General features: G+C 36.5%; 2 protein-coding genes across 6 annotated transcripts in view; both read left to right on the forward strand.

Annotated features, from left to right (window-relative positions):
* Positions 1 to 7737: 7737 nt before the first annotated feature.
* On the forward strand, positions 7738 to 12072 carry LOC110790675 (uncharacterized). Of its 2 annotated transcripts, none has more exons than XM_021995446.2 (5): positions 7738 to 8301; positions 8938 to 9004; positions 10509 to 10589; positions 11006 to 11068; positions 11755 to 12072. In XM_021995446.2, the coding sequence occupies exons 2-5, from the start codon at positions 8991 to 8993 to the stop codon at positions 11918 to 11920; spliced, it is 324 nt and encodes a 107-aa protein (XP_021851138.1). In that variant the 5' UTR covers positions 7738 to 8301; positions 8938 to 8990; the 3' UTR covers positions 11921 to 12072. The 2 variants fall into 2 exon arrangements, 1 of the variants encoding a protein (XP_021851138.1); XR_002533880.2 differs by having other exon boundaries at positions 7741 to 8301; positions 10461 to 10589.
* Positions 12073 to 13910: 1838 nt separating this feature from the next.
* The window catches only part of LOC110790664 (uncharacterized), a 28870-nt gene continuing 25935 nt past the window's right edge, over positions 13911 to 16845 (forward strand). Inside the window, exons 1-4 of one of the 4 annotated variants that reach the window (XM_056836608.1) lie at positions 13911 to 14434; positions 14540 to 14642; positions 15439 to 15656; positions 15800 to 16221. The gene's annotated coding sequence lies outside the window, so the exon portion shown is untranslated. Of the gene's footprint in view, positions 14435 to 14539; positions 14658 to 15438; positions 15657 to 15799; positions 16222 to 16845 lie in introns of all 4 variants that reach the window. The other 3 variants (XM_056836607.1, XM_056836609.1, XR_008927608.1) reach the window with 3 other exon arrangements.

Consider the following 16845-nt stretch of genomic DNA (forward strand, 5'->3'; position numbering starts at 1 on the left):
AACATCTCTTTAAAATAAAACGAACAACTATTGTCTTTTATTATAAAGGAAAATCCCTTAGCATCTAAGCAAGAAACTGAAATGATGTTTTTAGTAAGACTTGGAACATGGAAACATTCTTCCAGTTCCAAAACTAGCCCGGAGGGCAACGACAAATAGTAAGTTCCTACGGCTAATGCAGCAATCCGTGCTCCATTTCCCACTCGTAGGTCGACTTCTCCCTTGCTTAACTTTCTACTTCTTCTTAGTCCCTGTGGATTGGAACATAAGTGTGAGCCACAACCTGTATCTAATACCCAAGAAGTTGAATTAGCAAGTATACAGTCTATAACGAAAATACCTGAAGATGGAACGACTGTTCCGTTCTTCTGATCTTCCTTTAGCTTCAAGCAATCTCTCTTCCAATGCCCCTTCTTCTTGCAGTAGAAGCATTCGGATTCAGAAGTGGGTTGACTGACCTTCCTCTTTGCAGATTTGGCGCCAGTATGCTTAGTTGGGCTGGCCTTGTTGCCACCTTTCTTAGCATTCCTCTTCTTTCCAGATTTCTTGAACTTGCCCCCACGCACCATAAGCACATCCTGCTTATCACTTTTGAGCGTCTTTTCAGCGGTCTTCAGCATACCGTGAAGCTCAGTGAGCGTTTTGTCCAGACTATTCATACTGTAGTTCAGTTTGAACTGATCATACCCGCTATGAAGAGAATGGAGGATGGTGTCTATAGCCATTTCCTGAGAAAATTGCTGATCCAGCCGACTCATATTCTCAATGAGTCCAATCATTTTGAGAACATGTGGACTTACGGGCTCGCCTCTCTTAAGCTTGGTCTCAAGAATTTGCCTATGAGTCTCGAATCTTTCGACTCGAGCCAGATCTTGGAACATGTTCTTCAACTCACTGATGATTGTGAAAGCATCTGAGTTGATGAACGTTTTCTGCAGATCCGCACTCATGGTGGCGAGCATTAGACATTTCACATCCTTGTTGGCATCAATCCAACGATTGAGGGCTGCCTGAGTGATCCCGTCGCCTGGAGCTTCGGGCATCGCCTCATCTAGGACATACTCCTTTTCTTCCTGCATAAGAACTATTTGCAAGTTCCTTTGCCAGTCAAGGAAGTTTTTCCCGTTCAACTTCTCCTTTTCGAGAATTGATCGAATGTTGAATGAATTGTTGTTTGCCATATTAAAAACTACAATTGAAAAGAATAAACAAATAAATAACCATTCACAGTTTCTCTTAATAAACTTAAATTCTAGCATTCATGCATAATTCAATGTTTATTAAGCATTTTATTCAAGTTATGTGTTCCGGCAGGTGTGAATAAAATGATTCCAAGATCCTAAAATCATTGAAGAACTAAGCACAGTTTGTCGACTTAATCCTAGAACATCTTAGGTAAGCAAAAGCCTTTTGCTAATAGTCTAGAAACTATTCTTGGTTGATAGGTACGTCTAAGAACTTATTAGGTAAACCTATCGAATTTGCCACGACATAAAAGGACTCCTTACTTATATCGTTGAGTTTCACCAAAACTAACATGTACTCACAATTATTTGTGTACCTTGCCCCTTTAGGACCAATAAGTAACACCTCGCTGAGCGAAAACTATTACTAGATTGATGTAAAGGATATCCAAGCAAGTGTATATTTTGGCATGGCACCTTTTAACTCAATTTTTAAGTTTGGAACTTAAGGCTCTTACTATGTTGGTTAGATTTTAAGTGAACTAAAATCCTTAATCATGCAACATAATCAAGCTTTTGATCTCATGCATTTTAAGACATATTTAAAGCAATAAATAACTTAAAACATGCATAAGATATTTGTGATCTAGTATGGCCCGACTTCATCTTGAAGCTTTGACTTCAAAGTCCGTCTTGAAAATCTCCGTGGGAGGCACCATTTTCTTCAAATAGGATAAGTTATAACTAATTACAACTATTTGATGGTACGCAGACCATATTTGAATTGAAAAATAACTTTGGTGCTTTAGACCAATTACATTCAAATTAATGGTACGCAGACCATATTTTCTATCCTATTTGGGCCATACTAGTCACTTCATAACCTGCAAAACAGTACATATACAATATATACCATTCACCCATTCATTATCATGAATGGCCCACATAGCTGGTTAGTTAAAACACATTATGCATCACGTAAACATTTGCAGCAATTAATCAAGGTCACCAATAATCTACCAATTATTCAGTCCTTATTAATTCTAATCGAGTTGTTTTAACCTTAAGGATTTGTAGACCTAATCAAGAGTTTATGACTAAAAGCACTCCCACTCAAACCAATAAATTCATATGCTTTACTAATTTTAAACATAAAATTGTATTTCTAGTCTAACCGGAAACATACAAATTTAATTAAAATTTAAAGCTCATATAAATTTATAATTGAATCCAAAAATTTAATTTTAATTTCAGTCACATTTAAATTAATTTATGATTTTAATTTTAGTAAAATAATTAGAATAAATGCCATTTATTATAATTATAATATTCAAAATTAAAATCCAAGAAATTAATTCAAATTATTAATTTTAAAATCAATTAAAATTACGTGAACTGAAATTTTCAAATTAAACATTCAAAAACGATCTAATCGAAACGCAAACATCCTATGCGTTGCACGCCCATGGGCTGTACGCACACAGCCATTGCTGGCCATGTGCGCGCAGCCCATGCGCTCGTTGCATAGCTGCTGCTGTCCCATACGCAAGCCTCCGCACAGCGCCCACCGCACGCGAGCTATCGCTCGCAGCGCGCGCGCGTTACCGCGCTCGCTGGTGCGCGAGATCGCTCGCTGGTGCGCTGCATCGCTCGCTGGTGCGCGCGAGCCATCGCTCGCTGGCGCGCGAGATCGCTCGCTGCGCGCGCGCGAGCCATCGCTCGCTGGTGCGCGACATCGCTCGCTGGGCGGGCGACGTCGCGCGCTGTGCGCGCGAGTGATGCTGTGCGCAGCGCTCGTGGCACGCGAGCTTGCGCTCGCTGCGCACGAGGTTGCGCGCTGTTGTGCGAGGCAGCGCGCGCTGTGGCGCAGCTCGCTTGCTGCCCACACGCGACTGCCTTGGCTCGCCCCTCGCCCATGCCCATCCGTTCATTGCTCGTGGCACACGACACAAGGCAGGGCTGCTGCCTTGCGCTCGTGCACTACGCCCTTGCTCATTGCATTCGTGCCGCACGGGCGACGAGCTCCCTTGCTCGTCGTCGCATGCCCGCATTATACAACACCCCTTAAGGGTAACACGAAGCGTCCATTGCTTCGTGCGTGCAAGTTATTTGAACGAATCGCATAAAAATTTAAAATTTATATTTAAAATTAATGACAAATTAATAAATAATATTAATTTCATAATTTTAGGGCGAAAAATCGAAAATTTATTATCCAATTGATTTCCGATTGATATGGATTCAAGTCTAGGTCATAAAAATTTAAAATTTATCGTAAATTTACAATTTTTATGGTGGTTTTTAATCATAGGTTTCTAATTAAATTACAATTAATTATGAAAATCAAATTAATTCTAAATTATTCTAATTTTCAACAAATTAATCATAATTACAAATTAGATTGCATAATTAACAAGACTAGGCATTCAAACTTGTTAAACATATGCAGTAGGTCAATCAAAAATTCAAGATTTATCAACAAGAATCGCAAATATTTAATTTAACATCTTAAATTTACGAAATTTTGCATTCGAAAAACTAAAACCTTCGAAAAGTCATAGTTAGGCTTCGAATTTGAGAATTCTGGGTTCGGCAGAAAAATACTATTTTTGTCAAAATTTTAGAATGCTTTTTACATGCGGAATTGACACAAAAATTACTCAATTCGGATGAGTAATGAAGAAACTGCCGAAAAACTGCGTACATATAATTAAATAAACGCAATTTGCAATTAATTAACAATTACGAAAATTAATCACCCCTTTTAATTCTTGCAAATTTGTAATATTTAACCATGTTCATGCAATTTAGATTATGAAAATAATAAGGGGCTCGTGATACCACTGTTAGGTTATGATACATATGACATTTACATAAATCATGCGGAAACAACCATTAACCCAGGAAACATATTATTTACACATAATCATTTAGCATAGTTTAGATGCATACTCTTTGTTGCGTGCCTTCCCTAGCTGCGCCCGAACCGAACAAGAACAAGTCTTTTAGGACTCCAAGTGTCGTCCCTCCGTAGAAAGTCCACAGCACGTCCGGATCCGCCTTAAGATTGACCAACTAGAATCGCCCTTAAGGTACTCAGAAAATTCGGCACTTTTGGGGCAAGATGGGTTTTAATTTTCTCTCAAAAAACTCACTTTTGAATACTTTGAAACTTGTATATAAATTATGACCCCTAGGCCTTTATTTATAGAGTTATGGAAAAGGAATCGTAATCCTAGTAGGATGCGAATTAATTGGAATTAGAATTCTACATGAATTCTACTTAATCAATTTATCCAATAGGAATAGACATTTAATCATACACTGACTCTTGCAGATTCAGGAATCTCGCATGAGCTCAAACTCACACACACACGGCAGCCACAAGGGCTGCCCACGCATGCGAGCAGCAGCCCACGCAGCGCGGCCCACGCATGCGCGGCCTTGTGCGCGCTGGGCTGTGGCGTGCGTGCTTGCTGGGCGATGGCCTGGCTTCGTGCTGGGCCTTCGTCCGGCAGGCCTCGTCCGATGCTAATTCGTACGATACGCTTCCGATTAAATTTCCATTTCCGGAATCTATTTCCGATACGAACAATATTTAATATTTCCGATTCCGGAATTAATTTCCGTTTCGAACAAATATTTAATATTTCCGTTTCCGGAATTATTTTCCGATTCCGGTAATATTTCCGATTCTGACAATATTTCCGTTTCCGGCAATATTTCCGATTCTGGTAATATTTCCATTTCCAACAATATTTTCCGATACGTACCATGTTTCCGTTTCCGGCAACATCTACGACTTGGATAATATTCATATTTCCGATACGATCCATATTTCCGTTTCCGGCAATATCATCGTTTCCGGAGTATTCATTTCTTGCCTGTGACGATCTTAGCTCCCACTGAAACCAAGATCCGTCGGTTCCGAATATTCATAGATGGAGTATTTAATGCCATTAAATACTTGATCCGTTTACGTACTATTTGTGTGACCCTACGGGTTCAGTCAAGAGTAAGCTGTGGATTAATATCATTAATTCCACTTGAACTGAAGCGGCCTCTAGCTAGGCATTCAGCTCACTTGATCTCACTGAATTATTAACTTGTTAATTAATACTGAACCGCATTTATTAGACTTAACATAGAATGCATACTTGGACCAAGGGCATTATTTCCTTCAAGTGAGACTATTTATAGTACTAGGTTTTTGTGGGAATGACCTAATATTCCCTTTACATGATTGGCTAAGGTGTGGGAGGAGGACATGTGTCCTTCCTTCTTACAGTTTTCTGGCCCCTTTTGGCAATAGTGGGCTATTTGGGCCTGTTGTGCTTATTCATACTGCTTGAGATACTTACTACTTAAGCCCCCTTTTTAGGCATAAGTACATTACATACATTTATACATACTGAAATACAAATATATATACATTGTAGATACGTAGATTGATACCCATACTCCGGAGTAGACTTCGTGCGGTTTTTGCTTACGGGGCGTAATACGTGTCATGTGTCACATCCTCATTGGTACACGAAGGCATAGTAATTTTGCCCACAACACTAGGTACCTTAAATCAATCTAAATAAGATAATCACGATCTATTTAGTGTTATGTGTTGCATATTGCTAAAATCAATTCAGAATAGTTTAATAGTTTAACGCATGTCCCTTCAATTATTTATGCTGAGCTAGTAAGGATAACCTGCCTCTGGAGTTATCGATGAGCACTCCTCTCGGTAGTTACAGTCCCCCGAACTCTCAATCTCTGCCCTGCGGGTGTACGTTGAGCGATCCCCACACCAAGGATCACAAGGGAACCTATGGCCATCGTGGTCGAACATAATTGCACTCCCTTTATGTCACGATAACCGAATTTTGTCAGTTTTTCTCATTGTCGTTAAAAATTGAATGGCGACTCCAATATTACTAGTCGATTGGGTGTAAACTCACAGGAAATCTAACTACACTTGATCTGACGACGTCACGCCCACGAGGGACGAGGTCATGCATTAGCCTCGTGCTTTTTCGACCCCCTCACATTAACGAAGATAATTTCTTGGACAAACCGGCCTTAGGTTCCTTTAAATTAATCTTTAAAGCAAAGTGACCACCATACAAAGTAGAGATTCTATTTGCTCTAAATTTCAAACCCACATAGTCTAATCTAGGGTATATTTTCGAAAATGCCATGTCACGTACTTGAATATTTCTAAAGCTCGCGAAATAAGCATCTCGTTCCCGTGCCCGGATCTCACCCATCCGTTTCGAGGATTCAAAGCCTTATCCAAAATAGAGTCAATTGCGGTCTTTCCAAACGAGACTTTAAAACAATGTTTGGTGGCGACTCCTTCGAGGTACAAAAATACAATGGTTTTCTAAAAAAACCGCCCCCTTGTAGGGAAATGAGCATACTTGTGATGCGACCAAAAACACCCCCTACAATGAGTATCATACTTATCTTGGGTGGTGAATATAGGAACAAGATAGAAAAGTACGGTTATGGCGGGACCAATTCTCCGCATTTGCCCCACGTCGAAGTCATCTGTAGCTAAATAAAATAGATTGTATGATTGGGTGTTAAGTAGACCTGTCAAAAATCGACCCGACCCGAAAACCGACCCGAACCCGACCCGAAAATACTGGGTCCTGAACAAGATTTTGTGACCCGTAACCCGATTTTATCCGAACCCGAGTAACCCGAAAAGTAATGGGTCAAAACCCGACCGAACCCGTTTTGGACCCGACCGATTGAAAATCGTTGTATTTATAGTAATAAATGAGATTATAAGAAAATTTAAGCATAATAAACACGTTGTTTTTACTATCATTGTGTGTAATATGATTTTAATTTGGATTATACGTCATTTTATGGTTGAATTTGACTTAATATAAACTTGTGTAGGAAAATTTATTAATTTGTGCCCATATTTTGTATATTTATCACCTAAATTAATGAAAATATAATGCGCGTTTTAAAATCTCTCAACCCGTTGGGTCAACCCGAACCCGAAAGTTCTGGGTCTTGAACAAGCATTTGTAAACCCAAACCCGAAAGTGACCGACCCGATCTAACCCGAACCCGAAAATAATTTTTTACAACCCGACCCGACCGACCCGTTTGACAGGTCTAGTGTTAAGTGATCGGGTTAAGATAGATGGTGTGTCGAGTATAAGGTGAATATGATTATCGAAGTAAATGATGGATGCAAATGACTTTACTTTTTGACACGGGTGATGAACAGGGTGAAAATAATTTTATATATGTAACCTTGATCGTTTTAATTTTTTTTAAATAAAATAAAATAAGAGACTGAACGGGGTCATAACATATCTATCATGTATTAATTTTAATTAAAAGAATATCTATAAGCACCATTGATGATTATTGTCCATAACTGTAATTTAGTTTTTGTTTAAAATTAGTTTAAATTGTGCATCGCACGAGTATTATACTACTTACCCAACTAAAACCCAAAAATGATCATCTCTATTATATAAGCCAAGAGCCGAGGTTCATGTGGTAATATCACTTTTCGTGTCCCCAATCAAAAAGACTAATGTACCCTTTACACTAAACCTTCCTGCACCACCCTCCCGTTTCGTAATCTCACTCCTTTCTCTCTCCTCCCTCCCGTTTTCCTCTACGTATCTTCTTCAATCTTCTTCAATCTTCTTCCTCAAATCCTCTTCGATCTTCCCATTTCGTGTCCTCTTTGAAGCCCAATTGCCTAATTGGACAAAATCAGAAACCCTAAATTAAAGTTGGCATGCAGAGGAAAGAGAAAGGGAACTTGGAATCTAAGTTTGGCGGCCGAATTCCTTCTCAACACCGACAACAACCGTTGCGCTATTGCGAACTCCGGCTGTAGAGTTATCTGTATCCCGACGCTCTCCTCCTTTCCCCCTTTTCTTTCTTCGTCGGAGTTCATTCAAATTTTCTAGGGGTTTTACTCGATCCCAGAAAATCAAGTTCCAAATTCATTTGCTCTCTCTCTCTCTTTCTCTCTCCCATGTAAATCACTCAATTTCTTTCATTTCTCAGTTCCTTCGAATTCATTTTTTTATGATTTGGGGAAGAAATTGAGTTCCAGAATCACTCTCTTTCTCTCTCTTAGGTAAATCACTCAATTTCTTTCATTTCTTAACTCTTTCGATTTCAAATTTGTAAGATCTGGGGGTTTAGGTAAATCACTCCATTTTTTGTTTGATTTGGTTAAATATTATTAATTGAACTTAGTTTTAGATGGAAGGTTTGTAATTGTGTCATTGAATTATAAATTTATCTTTATTAGATGATTTGATTTTTGCGTTTAATTCAATTTTTCTAATTCATGAGTTAATTTGGTTGATTTAATTATTCCGATTTTTTTTGGGAATATTTTCTGAATTTAATTCTGATGTAATAGTTGAATACATTTTTTTGTAATCTGATTATCTTTTGCTGGTTTGATTCCTTACGCCTTTATGTTTATGTTACCCTTATTTTATATATCTGGGTTTTTCTTTTTGTTTGCTTTTGTGAAGATTCAGATTGATTTTATTCTTATAATGTGAGATTTCATTGTTTTGTGGGGTTATCAATACCTTGATATTGCTGTTTATTGTTGATTTCGGCAAGAAAAAGAGGGTAATTTACTAATTATTTTAATTATTTATCTCTTCAATTTTAATTTTAATTTCTCGATTTTTGTTTACGATTGCATGTAATTTGTTTGATTTTGGTCTGACAATGGAGTTTTTTTATTTAACAGGCGAATAGGTCGGCAAAATTGAAGCAGTGTAAGCTTGATGCTTGCCGTGAACAATGGCTTTCGCAAGGTACTGCATTCTGTTTTTCTAGATTGTTTTTGCTTCTGTTTCGAAGTAATTAGTTTGGGTTTCCTTATTTTGTAACTGTTTCATTTCTATTTGATGATTATATTATTCCATGGTTGCTGGAATTTATTTCGGGGCGGGGGGGGGGGGGGGTGATTAATTGTTGAAGATTTCTGGCAAGTTTTGCCAAATTTGGGTGAATTTAGCTGATTAGGGTTTTCAATTGTTTGTTGACGGTGGAGCGAAGCAATCCCCAATTCAAGATTTTTCTTTAGATGACGATTATGTTAGTTTGAAAATTTCAAATTCAGTTATGTAGCATGAGTTTAAGAATGTATTTTACAATTAGGGTAAAAGATTGTTTTTTTTCTTCCTTTTCTCACCCGGTTTCTCACTAGGTTTCTAATAACGCAAATTTAAATTTTTATATAATGATGCGTGCATATAAGACTGGGTCAAAGATTGTTTTGATAGTTTATGGAAACCGACTACACAGGAAAAAGGTTTATTTTTCATTGTTTGAACTGCATATTTCAAAGCAGTGCGATACTTGTTCATTCATTTCCTTACACTGAGCAAAAGGAGTTCAGAACACCATTCAGTGTACAATAGCTTTTTTTTTATAGGAAAGTATACAATAGTTAAACACTTATTAATGTAAAATATGGAACGAACGCAAATAATTTCTTAATTGCCTTCCATACATTGCATATAGGTTTATAAGTCATCTTATAGATGGAAACATTAAAGAGGCATGAATGAGTTAATCTAGAACTTTATTTGTATTCCAGGAGAAGTTCTGAACTTTATTTGTATATAGACTGTGTAAATCCTATCATTACTTTATACAAATGACCAACATGTAAGTTAGGAATGACCAACATGTAAGTTATTACTTTCTACAATTATTACATGTTGGCCATGTAGGCTAGAACTGATAAAGTATTAGTTTATAATCAGCACTAAAAAGTAATAAAGCTTCTCTTGCTCATTCTATGTATAATCTGCTCATACTTTTGGCAATGAGCTTAGTTTTGATATATAGACTTTGTAAATCGACTGTAAGTCATGTTATAGATGGATAAGATTTACACAGTCTATATAACCTATTATGAGAAATGACATTAATATACTGAAAGTAATTCCTTTCTCTTGCTCATATGTGGAAAGTATACTTCAGCTCATTATAGAACGGTGAAGGATTTAAGCTGGATAACTCATTTGTTTTGATATTATCAATATGGGAATTATAATTTATTGCCAAATCGGTGTAAATTTATTTGGTGGTTTCCTCTGTGGATGTGTTTGTTTTAGTTTACAGAAATTCATGATGCTCATATTCACCGTATTGAGTGGATTCACTTGGGTTCTGTCATTAATCCACCTGCCTAAAAATCAATAATTATCTGTTTCTGGGTTCTGTCAATATTTCACCTGCCTGAAAACCAAGTTAATGCAGATAGAAACAGGCAAAAAAAACATGTCTCCAAAAGACCTTCATTTGCAGGTACTTGAGATGGGATTTTCGGTACAAGTTTTCTGTCAAATCTCTCAGAACTCCATTGACGCGATCCTCACTGAAAATCAGGTCGTTTTCCTCTTGAATTTTCCTTGCTCAATTTCTCATATTATCTGGCGAAATGTTATTTAGATATTGATTGAAATTCTGGAAAATTCAAAATGGTTTTATTATTTATTTCAAATTTTTACGTGAATTGTGAATTTAGATTGTCAATTCGATTCTTCTATTTTTATATTTATTTTCGCAAATTTTGTGATTTGAGTTTCTTTCAAATTCAAGGTTTCATTTTGAGACAAGGGGTAATGGGTTCCGGTTGAATTTATTTCTTAATTTGCATTTGAAAATTCAAGTAGTACGGAATAGTATTGTTCAATTACTTTAAAAAACTAAATTAGACTCAATTTTGTTTTTGTATAAAGTATAAATTAATGTCTAGTACACATAAATCTGAACTTAAACTAAACTTTTACCCTGTTTTTCAGATGTAGCACAATCTCCATCTTCATCTTCTTCAGCTTCCACTTGATCAACTCCAGCTACTCCAGGTAATAATAAAGTTTCCATTTTTGTCCTCTTTCAATTTTGAATGTTAGTCTAATTTTAGTTTGTCAGTTAAGAGTTTAAGATTGGGATTGTGCAACTTAACTAATTGCAAAATTAAGTGCTTTTTGCATTAACAGCTTAATACTATGTACAGTTTAGGGTACAAAATTAACAGCTTTTTGCATTATATAGATGGTGGTTGCTGGTAGTTGTGATTTGTGAATCGGGTTGATTGAGTTACTATCATGAATCATGATTGTATTTAATAAAGTGATTTGTTCTTGGATTTTTTTCCCTGTGGAGAGTAATTACTAGACTCCCCTTTCACCCGAAAAAGTAATGATTTCGATAAGTACTTAAGGAGATGTCAAAGTTGAGTAAGGATCGTTGTTTGAATTCTGATTTTGGTTTCTTTTCAATTTTATGTCTTAAATGGTGTATCATTTTGATTATATTTACCAGAAAGTGTTTGGAAAGCGTCAGTAAGGAAAAACTAAGAATTAAGCTTTCACTGTTATGTAGCTAAATATGACTTGGGTAACTGTTATGTAGCTAAAGAATTATGCTTTCACTGGCAAAGTGTATTAGTATTTTATACATCCGACTAAAGTCCCCACGAGGTATGAAATGTGTGTTTATTACTTTATACCAAGACCGGAACTTAATATAATAGGTTAACAATGTGCAGGCTGTGCAAGCAAGCGACCAATTTGCACAAAAGGGACGTCAAACACAACCGTCACTCCGTCAGAGCAACAGCAAACGAGTATCTTATTGTGAATGTATCTGTAAGATATTTTATCACAGATTCACAGGTTCTTCATAGAAATGTGAATGTATTTTTGAGTAATTGAATGTATTCAGATACTCAAATCCCTTGGAAGTGAATTCTGACATTTACTTCAGAATATAGATAAGGTATTTACCTTAGTAAATGTGAATGTTGATGAACAGATTATGTTTTGTTGCTCTAATGTATAAAGTTGATATAAGTTTTAATGTTACACTTGAAACATTTTCATGCACTCCAATAGATTGTTTAATTGATGCAATTCAGTACATGAATCAATGTAATTTCTGATATTGAAATGTGATTTAGTATTTGAAATGTATCACTAATGTGACACTAAATTGAATTCTAAAATTAAATTCAAAATGAATAATAGCGTCAATATTTTGATATAGGCATGTGTGCAAATTTAATTTTTTATATAATCCCGCACGCATCGTGTTCATATAAGACTAGTACACTTCAAAAGCAACCCACATAAACAAAAGTTTCTCGGCAGTACAAAGTGCAAAACAACATATATAGAAGAATGTGAACAAAAGTCTATTAACATTCCTTCACCATCATATGTAGTCTCTAAAACATCAAATTTTCGATTTAAGGATGTGAAAAAACAGCTTATAATTAGGGAATCCATGAATTAATAGTTGAGCACAAGTACATCAATTCTAAAAAAATTGAATTGCATGAATTATTTTTTTGAAAAAGGAATTTCATGAATTAGGTTTATATTTTCTTGCAAATCTGACCTCTTACATAAACGCATGAGCTCGATAGAGAAAAGAGGCCATGAAAGAAGTTTGAAGAAACAAAACATTCAAATTAGTATTACTATAGTATTTTCCCCATTATAGTTTACAAAAATAGTGGAGTGTTTGCTCTGACGTCTTAACCAAAGGGTAACACTACACAAATAAGATTATACACTTAGATGTAAATACAATTTCATTCGCTCAATATAAATGCCTAACTGCATAATTCAATTTGCTTTTTGTATTTTTTAAAATTTAAAATCATCTTCTTATCTTTTTTACTTCGTTAATTTCCCTCTTTCTTTTTCTCTTTCTATATGCTTATTTGTTTTTTAACTGGCTAATTTTCTCTCTCCTATCTTTCCTCTTTCCAACTACCTAATTTTTCTCTATCTCCTATAATTACCCTCTTTCATAACTGGCTAATTAATTAGCCCACCCTATCTTTTCATTCTTCTATCCTCTTTAGATGAACTTCTTTGGTAGTTAGGATGAATGATTGTTAAATGAACTTATATTGTACTTCTGATGAACCTTCGTTCGTTGTTATATGATGAACTTGTTTTCTTGTTACAACTTTTGAAAAATATATCAATAAACATTAAGAAAATTTGTCAAAAATAAATTGAGCTTTAGGCCATCCCCTAAAAATAAGTCATTCTTTTGATTATTCCTGAATAAGCTAGTCTAACTTTAATACCAATTTGTTTAAAACAAGTGAGGACCTGATATAACATATTTTATTGGTTTGTGCCACTTATAACTTTTTCATTGGTTTAATGTTTATTTAAAGAAAAAAAAGTTTCATTTGTATCGTTTCCTTTCCCATTACAACTCATTATTCACTATCCTCTCTCTCCTCACTCCCTCCTCCACCGTTGTTGTCATTTTCCACCTTCTTTGTCCTTTAGTAATAATCAAAACCCGAAACATCAAAGAAGACGAGCTTGTCCTGAAAACCCTTCGCAAAGGTGCCATGGATCCAAGGGGGAAATTCAAACCCAACAGGGCCGCACCAAACATTGTCAAGAAAATCCTCTCCGGTTTAGCAATTGAGCTAAAGGACGTCGACGGTACTGAGTTTTGTTCTTTAACAAACTTAGACCAACTCATGAGTACATAACTAAGTTTATGTAACACGTGTTGGTAACACTTTTAAAAATCCAAAATTATTAGATTCATAGGTAACACTTTGGTAACATGTTTTTAGAATGTAACACTTAATGTAACACTTAATGTAACACTTTTAACATAAGTAACGCTTTAAAAATAGGTAACATTTTATGGTACCATTAAGAGGTGTTACCTTATTTTTTAGGAAGAAAATTAAATATTTGCAATTGGAAAAGTAAGTGCTAATCCCAAAAATTCCAAATTGATGGAAAAAGGTAATGTTGCCGCCAAAAAAAAGTAGAATTTGGGTAAAAATTTTCTTAAGTCTTCCTAAACTGTCAAACCCTAAGGAAAAGAAGTCTAATCCCTCAAAACTTCCCTCTGCCTAAACATGAGGCAAACGGTTCATCTCTGGTTCTTCTCTCCTCCTCAAACCTCAAGCCCTAATTTCAATTCATGGATGCTACACCAATTCACACCGGCTTTCTCTCTTCCTCCTCAAACTTCGGCGATATCTCTCCCTCCCCAAACGCAGGCAATCACTCTCCTTCCTCAAACACTCCGCCTCTTTCGTCAAAATCTTCGCCTCCCTCTCTCTCCTCAAACTCGACACCTGTTGTGGAAGCGCTGCAGAGATCAGTGGTGGCTTGTTGTTAGCTTGTGGTGGTGATTGCGGACGCGAACGAGAGAAATATTGTTGGTGGATTATTGAGGTAATTCTTCCATTGTTCTTCATTTTGATTTTTTTTAATTGATGTGAATTGGATGTTCGATCTAATTTTGATTGATTTTTAATGTGATATGACGTTGTCTCGCAGCGGCGGAGGTGGCGGGTGAGGCTACACCATACAGCGGAGGGGGTTGCCTTGCAGGAGGCTAAAACCGCGGCGGATTACGAAGAAGGTGAAGGTGGATACGGAGGTGAAAGTGACTATGGTGATCGCCTCTTCTTTACAATTGGCGGTGGCTTGTTTTTTATTGACGTGAAATTATTTTTATATATTTACATTTGCGCTTGTTTGCGATTTTGGTTGTTTTTCTTCACGGACTTTGTTATTTCTTCTGAATTTTCTGTAATTACGGAAGTTTCTTAATTTCAAAGCTCACTGTGGGAGAAATTGAGCTTGTTAACATCTGTGCAACAGTAGTAGATGTTGATTTGCAGGACAAGTAGAATAACAGTAGATAGTTGTGAATTATTTCCTTGGTGTCCATGTTGAAATTGAAAGGTTGAAGTATTATACACCTTCCTTTACAATAAAGTAACTCTCATTGACAGGATTGTTAAAAATGACTAATAGTACTAAGTAAATGTTTTGCAGTTAAAATAGTCAATTTAAAACATCTGAAAATAGAAGGTATTTATCCATAATAAAATGGAACACTTACTGATTGATATTTCTTTGGTTGGTATTTATCCATTAATTCATTCTTTTTAAGCTATGACTGCATTGATCCGACATCACTAGATTCTTCATTGAGGGCAAAATCTTGTTTATTGCAACTCTTTACTCTTTACAATGTGTTAAAATGACAGGAAAGAACTACTGTAATTTTGCGGTTAAGGTGTTAAAATGACAGTTGTGGCAAGTTAGCTAACCAATAAAGCGGAGCAGATTGATTTCAACTATGATCCAACTATACAGTTATGGGTATTTTTGTATATATTTCTGAGAAAATGATAAATTGATTTTAAGGTTGGTCTTAATTAATGCAGGAAAGAACTACTTCCTCTGGTCTGGTCCTGTACCGATGATAAACATATCAAAGCTAGAGTTGATAAGAGAGGCCTTCACAAAAACGAACGAATTTCGAAAGACAAAGGTGAACCCTATTTTTCACAAACTTGTTCCTGGGCTGGTCAGTTTAAAGGGAGAGAAATGGGTCAAACATCGCAGGATGATGAACCCTGCCTTCCGTATGGAGAAGTTGAAGGTCAGTCCCTAAAAATTTTGTTAACTTTTTTTCTAATCTATTAAAAACAATTAGTCTAAGAATGCATAAGATTCTAACTTCGAAATATATGAACATGCAATCAAACTTTTGGGATAATAATTTGCTTTTGGTGCTTGTTACAGCTTATGTTACCCGCATTCGCTGATAGTTGTACAGATATCATCAACAAATAGGAGATTGTTCCGGCGGCGGACTCGGAATAGGAAAAGGATGACTGACTCCCGACTGAGGTTGCTGACTGGATCCTGCACAGTGAAGCCGTTAACTAGCCTCGGGGGTGATCCGAGAATTACCCCTCCGATGCTTAAGTCAGATTATGCTGATAGCTCTGTAATAAATGCTCATAAGAATGATTGGATTGGAATTGCGTACCTTTGGCATTGATGGGGGTCCGTATATATAGACGGGTTATTTGTACGGAGGACCCGGGTTATTACCCGTTGGTTCCGGATCCTCCCTTTCGGCTCTGATAGGCAGATGATGTCAGAGAACTGCCGACTGGGTTTGTAAACCCTGGATGCCGACTGTACCTTTGGTGCTTCTTGTGAGTATATGTCTATGTTACAGCTGTTATGGGTTGTCCTACCGGCATACCGGTAGGGCTACCCGTACAACTTGAAGGAAATAATGCCCTTGGTCCAAGTATGCATTCTATGTTAAGTCTAATAAATGCGGTTCAGTATTAATTAACAAGTTAATAATTCAGTGAGATCAAGTGAGCTGAATGCCTAGCTAGAGGCCGCTTCAGTTCAAGTGGAATTAATGATATTAATCCACAGCTTACTCTTGACTGAACCCGTAGGGTCACACAAATAGTACGTAAACGGATCAAGTATTTAATGGCATTAAATACTCCATCTATGAATATTCGGAACCGACGGATCTTGGTTTCAGTGGGAGCTAAGATCGTCACAGGCAAGAAATGAATACTCCGGAAACGATGATATTGCCGGAAACGGAAATATGGATCGTATCGGAAATATGAATATTATCCAAGTCGTAGATGTTGCCGGAAACGGAAACATGGTACGTATCGGAAAATATTATTGGAAATGGAAATATTACCAGAATCGGAAATATTGCCGGAAACGGAAATATTGTAAGAATCGGAAATATTACCGGAATCGGAAAATAATTCCGGAAACGGAAATATTAAATATTTGTTCGA

The sequence above is a fragment of the Spinacia oleracea genome, chromosome 2 (genome assembly GCF_020520425.1).
Source record: "Spinacia oleracea cultivar Varoflay chromosome 2, BTI_SOV_V1, whole genome shotgun sequence".
NCBI classification, from domain to species: domain Eukaryota; kingdom Viridiplantae; phylum Streptophyta; class Magnoliopsida; order Caryophyllales; family Amaranthaceae; genus Spinacia; species Spinacia oleracea.